Source organism: Narcine bancroftii, chromosome 1 (genome assembly GCF_036971445.1).
Source record: "Narcine bancroftii isolate sNarBan1 chromosome 1, sNarBan1.hap1, whole genome shotgun sequence".
Lineage (NCBI taxonomy): Eukaryota > Metazoa > Chordata > Chondrichthyes > Torpediniformes > Narcinidae > Narcine > Narcine bancroftii.
Window position 1 is genome coordinate 358,991,367 of NC_091469.1, and position 13,920 is coordinate 359,005,286.

The 13,920-nt window shown below is 40.5% G+C and overlaps 1 protein-coding gene across 16 annotated transcripts in view; it reads left to right on the plus strand.

Annotated features, from left to right (window-relative positions):
- The window catches only part of LOC138750166 (tensin-3-like), a 480,425-nt gene that overhangs the window by 312,033 nt on the left and 154,472 nt on the right, over positions 1–13,920 (plus strand). For all 16 annotated transcript variants that reach the window (XM_069912329.1, XM_069912327.1, XM_069912319.1 and 13 more), the window contains one exon: positions 2,969–3,091. In XM_069912329.1, coding sequence (XP_069768430.1) covers positions 2,969–3,091 — 123 coding nt within the window. The remainder of the gene's footprint in view (positions 1–2,968; positions 3,092–13,920) is intronic.

Sequence of the window (13,920 nt, forward strand, 5' to 3'; positions counted from 1 at the left end):
ATAGCATTGGTTCCCTACCAACTGATTTCTCTCTCTCTCTCTCTCTCTCTCTCTCTCTTCTCTTCTCTCTCTTTCTCTCTCTCTCTCTCTCTCTCTCTCTCACACACACACACACACACACACACACACACACACACACACACACACACACACACACACACACACACACACACACACACACACACACTCTCTCTCTCTCCCCCTCTGCAGCTCTGTAGTTTTGTACTATGTCTTGTAATACCATGAGTGAGATGTTTACTGGCCTGCTTGACAACAACCTCTATCACTTCATTTTCAATACATATATGGCATTTAATTTGAACTTGTAGTAATTGAATAATAAATTGGAAGCTGAATATTTGATCACAATGCATGTGGATAGTATTGTACCAGTTTAATTTCCTTTATGCTGGCATGCTCAAGGAGAATTGGTTCAGAGGAAAAATATATCAGTCATGATTTGAATGGCAGAATGGAGTCAATGGGTTGAATGGCCTCATTCTGCTCCTTTTGGTCTAAGTAGGTGCTGCTGTTGTTTTCCTGATGCATAATATGGCATCAAAGGATATTTGGGAACAGCAAATGTTTTGCACGGCAGCATCCATTTTCCAAGTTGTTCATTAATTGGTCCTGGATGGAACAGTGGAAGATGCTTTATTCTATTGATCATTTACATGATGGGCAAGCTACTGGGTACAGAAGGCATCATTGCAATTTTGAGTCCAATTTTTTTCATGAAGTTTTGAATGATGTGTTTTGAGAAATGTTGACATTTTTAATCCAAATCATTAGTTGACATCCTTTGAAGGATCAGTCTCAGTTGCATTTATTAAATTAATTGTGGATTGTTCTGTTACTGTTTCCACTGCCACTGCAGGAAAAAAAAAAATAAAACATGAAGAATACAAGAAGTAGGAGTCACAAAAAGATTCAAATTCCAGGAATACCCTTGCATTTTGATTGACCTCTACTTCCCATTCCTGTTTCCTCACATGTCACTTGGTTCCATTCTTTCTCTCCAAACACATCTTGTTATCATTTATTCTATTTGCTTTAATGATTTTTCACGGTAACACAATCCAGATGTTGGTTAACCTTGGTGTAAAATATCTCTGCTTCAATTCCTTATTTATGGCCAACATTCTTTTGCCCTAATTTTTTTAATACTCATCCCTGTAATAATTTTTCAGCATTAATTCTTTTGTTGTGTTCCATATGACTTGTATCGGTCTCTTTACTTATTTTCCCTCTTGTTCCATGGGTTACAGCTCAACATCTTCAACTTTCATTGTAAATTTAATAGTCCCCTTGTTCCATTGACTTTTACCCTTTTCCTTTCTGGAATTTCAGAAATTTCCGTTATTTTTCAATGGGTGATCAAGTTGGTTAAAACCACATGTTTAAGGAATTTCCATTACTTTCATTGGGAATTCATGTCCATTTGGTTTCCACTGCAGATGGGGAATTCAATTAACTACAAGCACGGCCATTCATTCTAATAATAGCTCCTGCTACCCAAAATGGTGATTTTTATGTTTAGCTGTGAGGGATTTTGATTTTTTTACGACTTTAAACAGTGGAAAATCCACATTTGTTTTATCCGGAATCATCTAGTAAACATATTCTGCTGCTGCGTATTGTGCAATATAACAAATGTTAACATTCTAAGACAGTGGTCCTCAACCTTTTTTTCCCATTCACATTCCACCTTAAGTCATCCCTTTCTAACCACAGGGTACCTATGACATCCTATGCCATAGCTGCTCTGTCGTAAGTCAGTGATTATTTCGTGGGTCCTCTACCAGCATCACCTACGGCTCCTAGAACGCTTCCATCAGCGCTGTCTCCGCGTCATTGGAGTGACTTCATCACCAACGTCGAAGTACTCGAGCTGGCAGAGTCCGCAAGCATCGAATCCATGCTGCTGAAGACCCAACTGCACTGGGTGGGTCACGTCTCCAGAATGGAGGACCATCGCCTTCCCAAGATCGTGTTCTATGGCGAGCTCTCCACTGGCCACCGAGACAGAGGTGCACCAAAGAAGAGGTACAAGGACTGCTTAAAGAAATCTCTTGGTGCCTGCCACACTGACCACCGCCAGTGGGCTGATATCGCCTCAAACCATGCATCTTGGCGCCTCACAGTTCGGCGGGCAGCAACCTCCTTTGAAGAAGACCGCAGAGCCCACCTCACTGACAAAAGACAAAGGAGGAAAAACCCAACACCCAACCCCAACCCACCAATTTTCCCTTGCAACCGCTGCAACTGTGCCTGCCTGTCCCGCATCGGACTTGTCAGTCACCAACGAGCCTGCAGCAGACGTGGACATTACCCCTCCATAAATCTTCGTCCGCGAAGCCAAGCCAAAGAAAGATGTTTATTGTAACTAATTTGGTACACAAATCTATCTTACAAATTGTTAATGTGTTTGAAGTATTTAAGATAAAATGTATTTGTCTGATGCCTGGAATGGGTGGATTACCCCTTGAACAAAAGACTGAAAGGGCAAAATTTGCATTCATTGGAGAAAAGTGAGGGGGCTTGATTAAAATGCACTGTGAAAGTGGAAAGAATAGATGCTCTTGGAGGATAATTCCCAAGCCATGAGTCATTCCTTGAGAATAAGAGGTTATCCACTGCAGACCAATTCAATAAAATGCTTTTCTGAGAGTTGTAACTCTTGGAGCTATCTTTCACAATGGTTAGTGTAAGCAGAAGCAGTGGACCTGAAAGGTGAGCCACATGTATTTGAGGATCACAAGGCCAGGATGGCCTCAAAAAAGTTATGAATTCGGAGATGGGGATGTGGAGTTAGGATCAACCATGCATTTACTGAATTGCAGATCAGGCTTTAAGAGGCCATGTACCCTACACCTGTTTCTGACTTACATGCACAGAATCACAATGGAAATTGTGCCAAGGGGCTGCTGTTGTCCCTAAAATATCTGAACTGTGCTTCTTGTTTCAGCTGATGGACGTTGGTTGGCCTGATCTTCATGCACCAGCTCTGGATAAGATGTGCACCATATGCAAAGCAATGGAGACATGGCTAAACAATGACCCACTTCATGTGGTGGTAATTCATTGCAGAGTAAGTATTATTCCTGCTGTTATTATGTTTTTGTTTTGCCTAATTAACATAATTATTTAGAGAACAGGTGATTTGTTAAATTTGGTCATTTACCCACCTTTTCACTGCTTTCTAAATAGATATTTTCTGTATTGCAACAAAAATAACATTCTTTTTTTGTTGTCATTCAGGCTATTAAAATGAATGCCTTGAGAAAGGTGGAAACAGCTCTCCATATTGCGGGTGTAATTATCAGCTGAAAAATGTTTTGTTGGAGAACAAACTTTCCTTTTCGAATGTTTATTATTTGTTACTCATTAATTTGGTCCCCAATGTCAAACACAACATACTGAAATGCAGAATAAAATTTTCTTTGTTTTTTATGATTCAAGAAATACTGTTAGCAACCTCAGAAAACACTAATGTCCTTGCATCACATTAAGTAAGACAGTAATCTACTGTCAAATTATCAATAGGATTATGGTCAGGACATGGACCTAAATAAACTGATTTGTGATGAAAAATCTAATTTCCTGTTCAACCTTTACTCATGCCAGAGAAAAAAAGATTAATTCTGCAGTCTTTAGTGCCCTTGAATATAGTTCTCATGCAGGAAATAACAATTTTGCTTCACAAAAAGACTGGTGTAGCTGTCATCCCAATTTAAAGAAAAGGAATTTGCAAATATTCAGATTATGGAAATAATTTAAGAATTTGTTCTTTTTCCAGGAGCTTTTCAAGTTTAACTCCCCACTCATCTTAGTTTTGGTGGCAGAGAAGTGAAGACTATGAATAATTTTTGGTGTCATCAGGCAAAGGAAGAAATGTGGAGAAGCTGAAGGAACTCTGCGGGCCAGGCAGTGTGATCAGGTCTCGAAGAAGGGTCCTAACCATACTCATTGACTAACTCCAGTATTTCTAACCATGGATGCTGCCTGACCTGCTGAGTCACTCCAGCTTCTCTTTGTTACCTAAGATTCCAGCATCAGTAATTTTTGTGTTTCTCAAAGGAAAGATCATGCTGACTGGGTCAGTACCGCTAGAAAGTACATCTTTGTTGAGATTGGTTAGCAGTGGTCATGACTAGACAAGATCCAAAGGCCTGAGTTATTGATAGAACCACGTTCAAATTGAAGAAATTGAATCCAATAAAACAAAACTAGTTATTGGTAATGGTTGCCGTGAAAGTACTGGTTGTTGTAAAAGCCCATGGGGTTGTCTTAACATTCTCCAGGGAATGAAATTGGCCAGCCTAGCCAGTCCCACTGTAATCTGGTTCACTCTTTCACTGCCCTCTGAATTGCTGTCATTCCACTTGGTTTGGGGACAATTAGAGATGGACGATACAGATTGTCAGTCCTACACCACCACATCCTACAAATAAATTTTAAAAAACATGTTTGACACTGAGCATGAGCTGAGGTTTCAACAATTTAGCAGCTGCTTCCTGATGTGAATCACCGTCGAAGAAGGCAAAACCGTCAAAAATCGAATGTTTTATTTGTTTTGGCTCCAATGAGCTGAGTATATTTGAAGATTACTTATTCAGGATGTATAGATCACCTGTTTTTAGAAATAGGTGATGTTACTAAATCTGATATTGAAGAAATGTTAATTAGTATAATTTGTGATGAAAAGATTTACACCTTTTGACTTTTGCTCTTGTTATTTTGGCCGTGTTTCTGTGGCTTCACTGTCTTTAGAAGGCATCAGATGTTATTTCTCAGTATAGCTTGGTGTTGCAGTCATTTGAGATTTTTGGAACCAGTACCAGAGGGTCAGTGTGACCACACATTGGATATATTTTGCTAAAGTAGCTATTTCTGGCAGCACGCTATCTGCCCACTGCTACTCATGATGAAAAGCTTACAGTCAAAACCATCGACTGTCTCTTGCTTTCCATGGATGCTGCCTCACCACAGTTCTTCCAGCACTCTAGTTTTCCATCATCCATAGAGTTCTTGTTTCTCTCCAAGATGTTGACTCCATGGAAGCTGGGTCCCTCATTGTTTGCTCAAGGTTTTCTTATGACTTCTCAAAGTTTGGATAACACTTGAAATAACAAACTGATTTTATGTCACCTCATCACTATTTTATACTGGTACTTACCCAATTTGCATTTCTTTCTGTACAAGGTCCAAACATAGAATGTTGGCACATTATTCAACAAAACAGAATTTCGAATGTTTGCTCTTTACTCCATATCATGTAAATCTACGCATTTTATAGCAGATATATATGATAATTGCAAGAAAGTGAAATGATTTTCTATGAATCTGCTTAACTCACCATCCCTCGCCTTTGTGCCAAGATTTGAGATCAGTTGTTGTGACTATTACACCCAATGCTGGTTGAGTCCAGCCAAATGAGGAAAGCATAGGACTGGGAATGGTTTAAGAGTGCATTGTGTATTTCCTTTATACCTGAAATGAGAGCACCATATTTTATAAGTTGAATCACAAATAGAACTCTTACCAAGTACTCCAGATGATGATAACATTTATTTTTAAACCATAGAACATTATAGCACAGAAAAACAGGCCATTCAACTCTTCTGGTCTGTGCTGACCAATAAAACTAGCTAGTCCACTGATCGGTTCTCATTCCATAACCCTCTAGGCCTCTCCTATCCATGTATTGATCCAATTTATTTTTAACACTCAAGGTTGAATCTGCATTCGCTACATCAGGTGGCAGCTCATTCCACACTCCTACCACATTCTGAGTGAAAAACTTCTCCCCAATATTCCCCTTATACCCCTCCCCTTTCAGCTATGGCCTCTCGTATTTATCTTCTCCAATCTAAGAAGAAATATCCTACTCACATCTGCTCTCTATACCCCTCATAATCTTATAAACCTCTATCAAGTCTCTCCTCATTCTTTTTCATTCCAAGGAGTATAGTCCTAACCTGTTTAATCTTTACCAGTAACTCAACTTCTGAAGATCTGTCAACATCTTAGTAAATCTTCTCTGCAATATTGATATCTTTGCTGCTGGGTGACCAGAACTGCACACAATATTCTGAGTATGGTCATACCAATGACTTGAATAACTTCAACATAACATTCCAACTTTTTGTACTCAATACTTTGATTTATGAAGACCAAGATGCCAAATGCTTTCTTTACAACCCTGTCCACGTGCAACACCACCTTCAGGGAACAATGTATACATATTCCCAGATCTCTTTCCGCCTCCACACCATTTAATGTATATGTCCTACCCTGATTTGCTCTTCCAAAGTGCAACACTTCACACTTATCTGCATTAAATTCCATCAGCTATTACTGGCCCAATTTCCCAGCTGATCTAGATCCCTCTGCAAGCTTTGAAAATCTTCCTCACAATCCACAATGCCTCCTATCTTTGTGTCATCAGCAAACTTGCTGATCCAATTCATTGCAGCAGCTACTTCATCCTCCCTAATTCCCATACTGATGGCTGATCAGCAACATTATCTAATAGTTGTATCCTCTCATAGTTGGACATGTAACACAATGATTAACCCACTTGAGAAGGAATAGACAGCAGTTAATCATGATTGAAAGAACACAATTTGTCCAAAATGCCATTTTTGAGGTTCAGAACAGCTTCAGAAAGATCGGCTCATAACTTTAGTATTTTTACAAGGTCTGGATGAACCAGTTGAGTCGCAGAGCTGAATGCAAAAAAGTTGTTAACAAATAGTGCAACCATCTGAAAAGAAATTTTGAACTTGAGTGGTGTTTTTTTGAAGCAGTGCTTGTTTAACTTCTCAAACAAATGCAGGCTAAGATGTTGGAATTGAGTGAAGTTTGGCTGTTTTTGGTTTGTTTCACTATAGCTACATCTGAGTCTCCTGCAGCCTCGGCCTGCTTTTCACTTATGACCTCAATGCTTCTTTGTTTCCTTCCTGGGATTTGTACCTGTATTCTGGTGTTTCTAACTCTTCCAAATTATGACATTTGCAGGATTCTGTTTTTCCTCATTCTGGGATTGATTTTGGAATTCTTCGTGCAGACCAAGATGTTGCTACTTATTTCTGATGCAGTTAAATGCTTTCTCTTTGTGTCCTTGATGTCATACCTTTGTTACATTGGAGAATTTTTCCCCCTTCCATTTGTCATTTTTAACATTGCATCTATCTTCAGAATGACTTGTACTACTTTCAGGAAAAGGCAAAGTTTTAAACCCCTTTTACACTTGCATCCCACTAAATTGGCTGCTCAGTGTTCTGGGATAGGAATGGCATTTTTGCTGTTCATATATGGCCATTCTTAACTGGGACACTGCATGCATTCATACTTGCAAGGAGCAATCCCCGGACTAGAGTTCTACCTTCTACTGGTGATGTCATGATGCATCGAGTGATGGTGGACCTGCCCTAAATCCTGATCAATGTATTATGATCTTATATTTGAACAAAATTCATCATACTTTATGACATAATTAAGCTTTATGTATAGCACAGTATGAGCCCTTCAGCCCCTGTTGATGATCTGCCAGCTTATTATAAACCTTTATAAGGAACTGTGGGAAAGTGCTAGCAATAAAAAGCAATAGCAGACAATTTCTAAACAGCGTGGGCAAGTTGGTAGCACTATCGCACACAATTTATATAGCATGTGAAAGTTGGTAGTGCTATCACGCACAATATATAAATATAGTGGGGGAAAAATTATGGTGGAACTGCCCTCCTAGAATGCCATGCAGCAGAGGAAATGTATACACAGCTACATGCACAGAGCACTCATGAAAGGGTTGCCATCATTTTTTCCCAGTCTTTATAAATTGTGCGCTATAGCGCTACCAACTTTCCCACGCTGTTTAAAAATTGTTCACTATTGCTATTTATTTCCTCTCTCTCTCTCTGTCTCTCTCTGTCTCTCTCTGTCTCTCTCTGTCTCTCTCTGTCTCTCTCTGTCTCTCTCTCTCTCTCTCTCTCTCTCTCTCTCTCTCTCTCTCTCTCTCTCTCCTGCTGCAACTTACCCACAGCAAAGTTTATACCTTCATTTTAATCTTTTCTTCCTTTATGTTCCTGGACTCTTGCATAAACTTGGGTCATTTCTGTCCCAGAATGCAATTGCCCGTTTTACAGTTGCCTGATTGTAATGCTGGCATCTGCAGACGCTGGAGATTGTACGAGGGGTTCAAGGCCCCCTGGCGTGGGGTGACCTCATCTCATGCCAGTGATGAGAAGATTTTTCCTTTCACACTCTTTAGACCCTTTTTAGGCCTAATTCCTGGGACCACTTGCAAGTGAGAAAGGGGCTTCAGAAAGGGAGAACGTGCGTTCCTTGTGTGCCCATTTAAATTCAATGAATAAGATAGTATTGCTCCTTTCTGTTCATCACCAGGAAAGTTTATGACTTAAAGAGCTGATACAGAAATGATGCAGGATCACCAAATTGAACGCTTGTGTTGTATTGAAGAATGAAAAGGAGGCAGTCTGGAAAATTCCATTTTATGCCTGTTTTGCGTGCATTCAGGATCCTGCTATCCCTGTTTAAGATGTATCAATGCTAAGAAATGGATTCAAGATAACTGCTAGGTCGAAATAATCTATGATTGGAATTGCATTCATGTTAAGTCAGAACTCAATCTTCTTGAAGCATTTTGTATTCTGAAAGATTTCCTCTGGTTGGGTGATTTTAATCTAAGGGGGAAAGAATCCCAGAATAACGTGTCGTCTCTATAACACTGAGATGAGGAAGAATTGTGTCTCTCACAGGGTTGTGAATGTCTAGAATTTTCCAACCCAGTGTGTTGTGGAGGCTGTGTCAGTAAGTGAATTCAAGGATGACTGTTCTTTAGATTTGGAGGGGGATCGAGGGTTCGGTAACCAGATTGGGAAGTGAAGTTGCCGCTGGAGGGACTCCGGCTTCTTGTGCTCTTGACTGATAGGGATACATCAGAGTTCAGCAGCCTGGAGGTACATCACAGATTTAAGCATGATGAATGCCAGTTTTGTGGTGGGCATTCTTAATCCAAGCCACGTACCTGAGCATATCTTCCAGTCTGCAGGAAGGAAGAAGATGAGCCTGTTTGTGCTTTTCTCTGACCTCTTACCCATTCCTTGCTCTCATCAATTTCCCAAAGAAAGCAGTAACAGAAATCGACAAAATTATGCTGTCTAATGCTCTTTCTCATGTTTGACCAATCTGATTGAATTTTTTGAAGAGGTGACTAGGAATGTGGATGAGGGTAGTGCAGTGGATGTTGTCTATATGGACTTCAGTAAGGCCTTCGATAAGGTACCACATGGAAGGTTAGTTCCAAGGTTAGTTAGGAAGGTGCAGTCTTTAGGAAGGTGCAGTCTTTAGGTATAAATTTTAAGATAGTCAAATGGATTGAACATTGGCTGAAAGGGAGAGGCCAGAGAGTGGTAGTGGATAATTGTCTGTCAGGTTGGAGGCCGGTGACCAGTGGTGTGCCTCAAGGATCTGTATTGGGCCCATTGTTGTTCGTTATATACATTAATGATCTAGATGATGGGGTGGTGAATTGGATGAGTAAATATGCAGACGATACTAAGATAGGTGGAATAGTGGATAATGAAGAAGGTTTTCAAGGATTGCAGAGGGATTTGGGCTGCTTAGAAAAGTGGGCTGAAAAATGGCAGATGGAATTTAATGCTGATAAGTGTGAGGTGCTTCATTTTGGTAAGAAGAATCAGAATAGGACATATGTGGTAAATGGGAGAGCATTGAGGAATACAGAAGAGCAGAAAGATTTAGGAGTATCGGTACATCGTTCCCTGAAGGTAGAAACTCACGTGAATAGGGTGGTGAAGAAGGCTTTTAGTATGCTGGCCTTTATCAATCATTGCATGGAATATAGGAGTTGGGAGGTGATGTTGAGATTGTATAAGACGTTGGTGCGGCCTAATTTGGAGTTCTGTGTGCAGTTCTGGTCGCCTAATTATAGGAAGGATATAAACAGAGTGGAGAGAGTGCAGAGAAGGTTTACCAGAATGTTGCCTGGGTTTAAGCATCTGGAGTATGGGGAGAGATTGGACAGATTGGCTCTTTATTCTTTGGAGCGTAGAAGGTTGAGAGGGGATTTGATAGAAGTATTTAAGATTATGAAAGGGATAGACAGAATGGATGTGGATAGACTATTTCCGTTAAGAGGAGGAAAGATTAAAACAAGAGGACATGAGTTAAGAATTAGGGGGCAGAGGTTTAGAGGTAACATGAGGGGGAACTTCTTTACTCAGAGAGTGGTAGCTGTGTGGAATCATCTTCCGGGAGAAATAGTGGCGGCGGAGTCAATTGTATTATTTAAGAAAAGGTTGGACAAGTATATGGATGAGAAGAAGATGGAGGTTTATGGGCATTGTGCAGGGAGGTGGGACTAGAAAGGGGTATTTGGTTCGGTGTGGACTAGAAGGGCCTAATGGCCTGTTTCCGTGCTGTAATTGTTGTTATGTTATTATGTTATTTAATGTCAAACATCAGATTTCCAGACATCCTATCGTAGATTAGTTTGAGGGTAAGGACTTCAGTTTTTAAATCGCAGCTTTATCTTGTTGCTTAAAATCTTCTTGATGTAAATGAGCCCCAAAGAGTATTGAAAATACGTCATCCTTTGTGCACCAAGGAACTTTGTCCTCTCCACTATCTCCATGACAGAACCAATAGTGGAGATGGTTGATCTTCGACCTCCTGAGGTCCACAATCATCTCTTGTCCAGATTGAGACTCAGGATATTGTGATTCCTAACTTCGCCTCTGTAAGCCAACTCATCATTGTTGCCAATGAGGCCAACTTTATGATTCTGTTAGAATGGAATCTGGCAGTGTAGTTTTGAGTTAGCATCGTGAGCGGTTGTGGGCTGCGCACACTGCCCTGAGGTGTGCCAGTGCTCAGCTTGATTGAGGTTTTGCTACTAACCCAGACTGACTGTGACCTTTTGTTTTATATGTTGGGCATGTGATACAATCAAAATTATAATATTTTAGAACAATATAAACTTATTTTTTTCAAAATTTGGACAAGACAGATGCATTCATCAGGATGCTCTTATCAACTATAGTTCAGCATTTAATACTCTCACCCCTTCAAAACTGATCAGCAAACTCCAAGACCTGGGAATCAACACCTCTCTATGTAATTGGATCATGGATTTCCTCATCTACAGGCCAGAATCAGTGAGGATCGGTAAGAACATCTCCTCCACGATTTCCATCAGTACTGGAGCACCACAGGGATGCATTCTAAGCCCCCTGCTCTACTCACTTTACATCTATGACTGTGGGGCTTGGTACAACAACAACACCATCTACAAATTTGCTGACAATACCACAGTAGTCGGTTGTATAAAAAGAGGTGATGAGTCAGCACACAGGAGGAAGATTGAAAACTTTTCCGAATAGTCTCTAACAATAACCTCGCACTAATATGATTGTTGGATTCAGATTTACTGTCAGAGTACATACATGACATCACACACATCCCTGAGATTCTTTTTTCCTACTGGCATGGCAGAATTACCACTAATTGGTAGTGCAAAAAATAAACTGTACACAGTGTAAACATGTTAACAAATAAAAGAACTGTAAACAGATAATGTAAACAAACTGACTGTGCAATACAGAGAAGACAAAAGAAAATCAATAAAGTAGACAAGTAAGAGTTCTTAAATAAGTCTCTGATTGAGTTTGTCATTGAGGAGTCTGATGGTGGAGGGGTAGCAGCTGTTTCTGAACCTGGTGCTGTGAGTCTTGTGGCACCTATACCTCTTTCCTGATGGCAGCAGTGAGATGTGGTGCTGGATGGTGTGGGTCTTTGGTGATTGCTACTACCTTCTGACAGCAACGTTCCCTGTAGATGTTCTCAATGGTGGGTAGGGTTTTGCCTGTGATGTCCTCGGCTGTGTTCACTACCTTTTGGAAGGCTTTATCCTCAAGGGTATTGGTGTTCCTCTCAAGACTGTAATGCAGCCGGTTAACATGCCTTTCAACAAACCTCTGTAGAAATTTGCCAGGGTTTCTGATGTCACACCAAATCTTTGCAAACTCCTGAGGAAGAAGAGGTGCTTATGATCTTTCTTCATGATGCCATTGGTATGTCAGGTCCAGGAAAGATCCTCCGAGATAGTGATTCCCAAGAACTTAAATTTGCTAACCCTCTCCACCTCTGATTCTCCCAATGATTACTGGATTGTATACCTCTGGCTTTCCCTTCCTGAAGTCAACAATCAGCTCCTTAGTTTTGGTGATATTGAGTGCAAGGTTGTTGTTAGTGCACCATTCAGCCAAGTTTTCAATCTCCATCCTGTATGGTGTTACGAGCCCAAAGGACCCCAAAACCCAGCAGCAATAGATATTCACCGAGACAAAAGTTGTTTTTAATTACCTTTAAACATGAAAACAGAATCAAACTTTAAATTATCTCAATACTTAACTAACCAAAATTAACCCCCTTCTAATTCTTAGCGCACGTGTACATAATGTGTGTGTACATTTAAGAAAAGTTCTTTGGTTCAGAGTTCAATCTCACTTCTTCCAAGTTCTCTGGTTGCAGGCAATTCTTATACTGTGCACAGAATTTAACAGGTATAAAGTTCACCAGGCTTTGGTGCTCGAAAGGTAAATGTTTCCCACTCAAGAAGGTTCTTGTCGGGTTTGCAGAGAGAGATTTGTTGTTCCAGGATTTCCACAACTGTGGTACCACTATCATAATTTATATTAATGATTTGGATCATTGGATGGTTAACTGGGTAAGTAAATACGCTGATGATACGAAAATAGGGGGAGTGGTGGATAGCAAGGAAGGTTTTCAGGGATTACAGAGGGATTTGGTTTGTCTGGAGAGTTAGGCTGAAAGATGGCAGATGGAATTTAATGTAGAGAAGTGTGAGGTGCTTCATTTCAGAAAAAAAATAATCAAAATAGGACATATGTAGTAAAAGGAAGGACATTGGGGAATGCACAAGAACAAAGAGATCTTGGAGTTGTGGTGCAGCTTTCCTTGAAGGTGGATTCTCATTTTGACAGGGTGGTTAAGAAGGTATTTGGTATGTTAGCCGTCATAAATCATAGCATAGAGTATAGGAGCTGGGAAGTGATGCTGTGACTGTTTAAGGCATTGGTGAGGCCAAGTTTGGAGTATTGTGTTCAGTTCTGGTCTCCAAATTATAGGAAGGATATAGATAAGGAGGAGGGTACAGAGAAGATTTACAAAGATATTGCCTGGCTTAAAATACCTAGAGTACAGAGAAAGATTGAAGAGGTTAGGACTTTATTCATTGGAACGTACACGGTTGAGAAGGGATTTGATAGAGGTGTTTAAAATTATGAACAGAATAGATAGACTAGATGCAAGTAGACTCTTCCCCCTGAGAGCAGGGGAGGTTGAAACAAGAGGACATAAGTTGAGGGTAAAGGGGCAAAATTTTAGGAGAAACATTAGAGGATGCTTCTTCACTCAGAGAATGGTGGCTGAATCTTCCAGAGGAAATAGTTGAGGCAGAGTCAATTCTTTCATTTAAGAGGAAGCTGGATATATACATGGATAAGAGGGGGTTGGAGGGTTATGGGCGGAGAATAGGTGAGGGGGATCTAGTGGGGTTGTTTGAGTGAACCGGCGTGGACTTGAAGGGCCGAGATGGCCTGTTTCCATGCCATAAACTGTTATATGGTTATTAGTCACCTCAAGGTCTTGCTGATGATACTTGCCCCATCAGGGTTCTCCAGATGATAACCTCTTTCTTTCAGGCTACCACATAGTTCCCCTTATTCCAAGAGAAACATCAGACAGATAGCACTTCCAGCCATCCACTGCTCTGGAGCTTTCTGTTTCAACAAGCTTCCTGGCTTGCACTATTCAGCTGCCTTCAGTGTCACACAAACTGGCTGAGAGAGC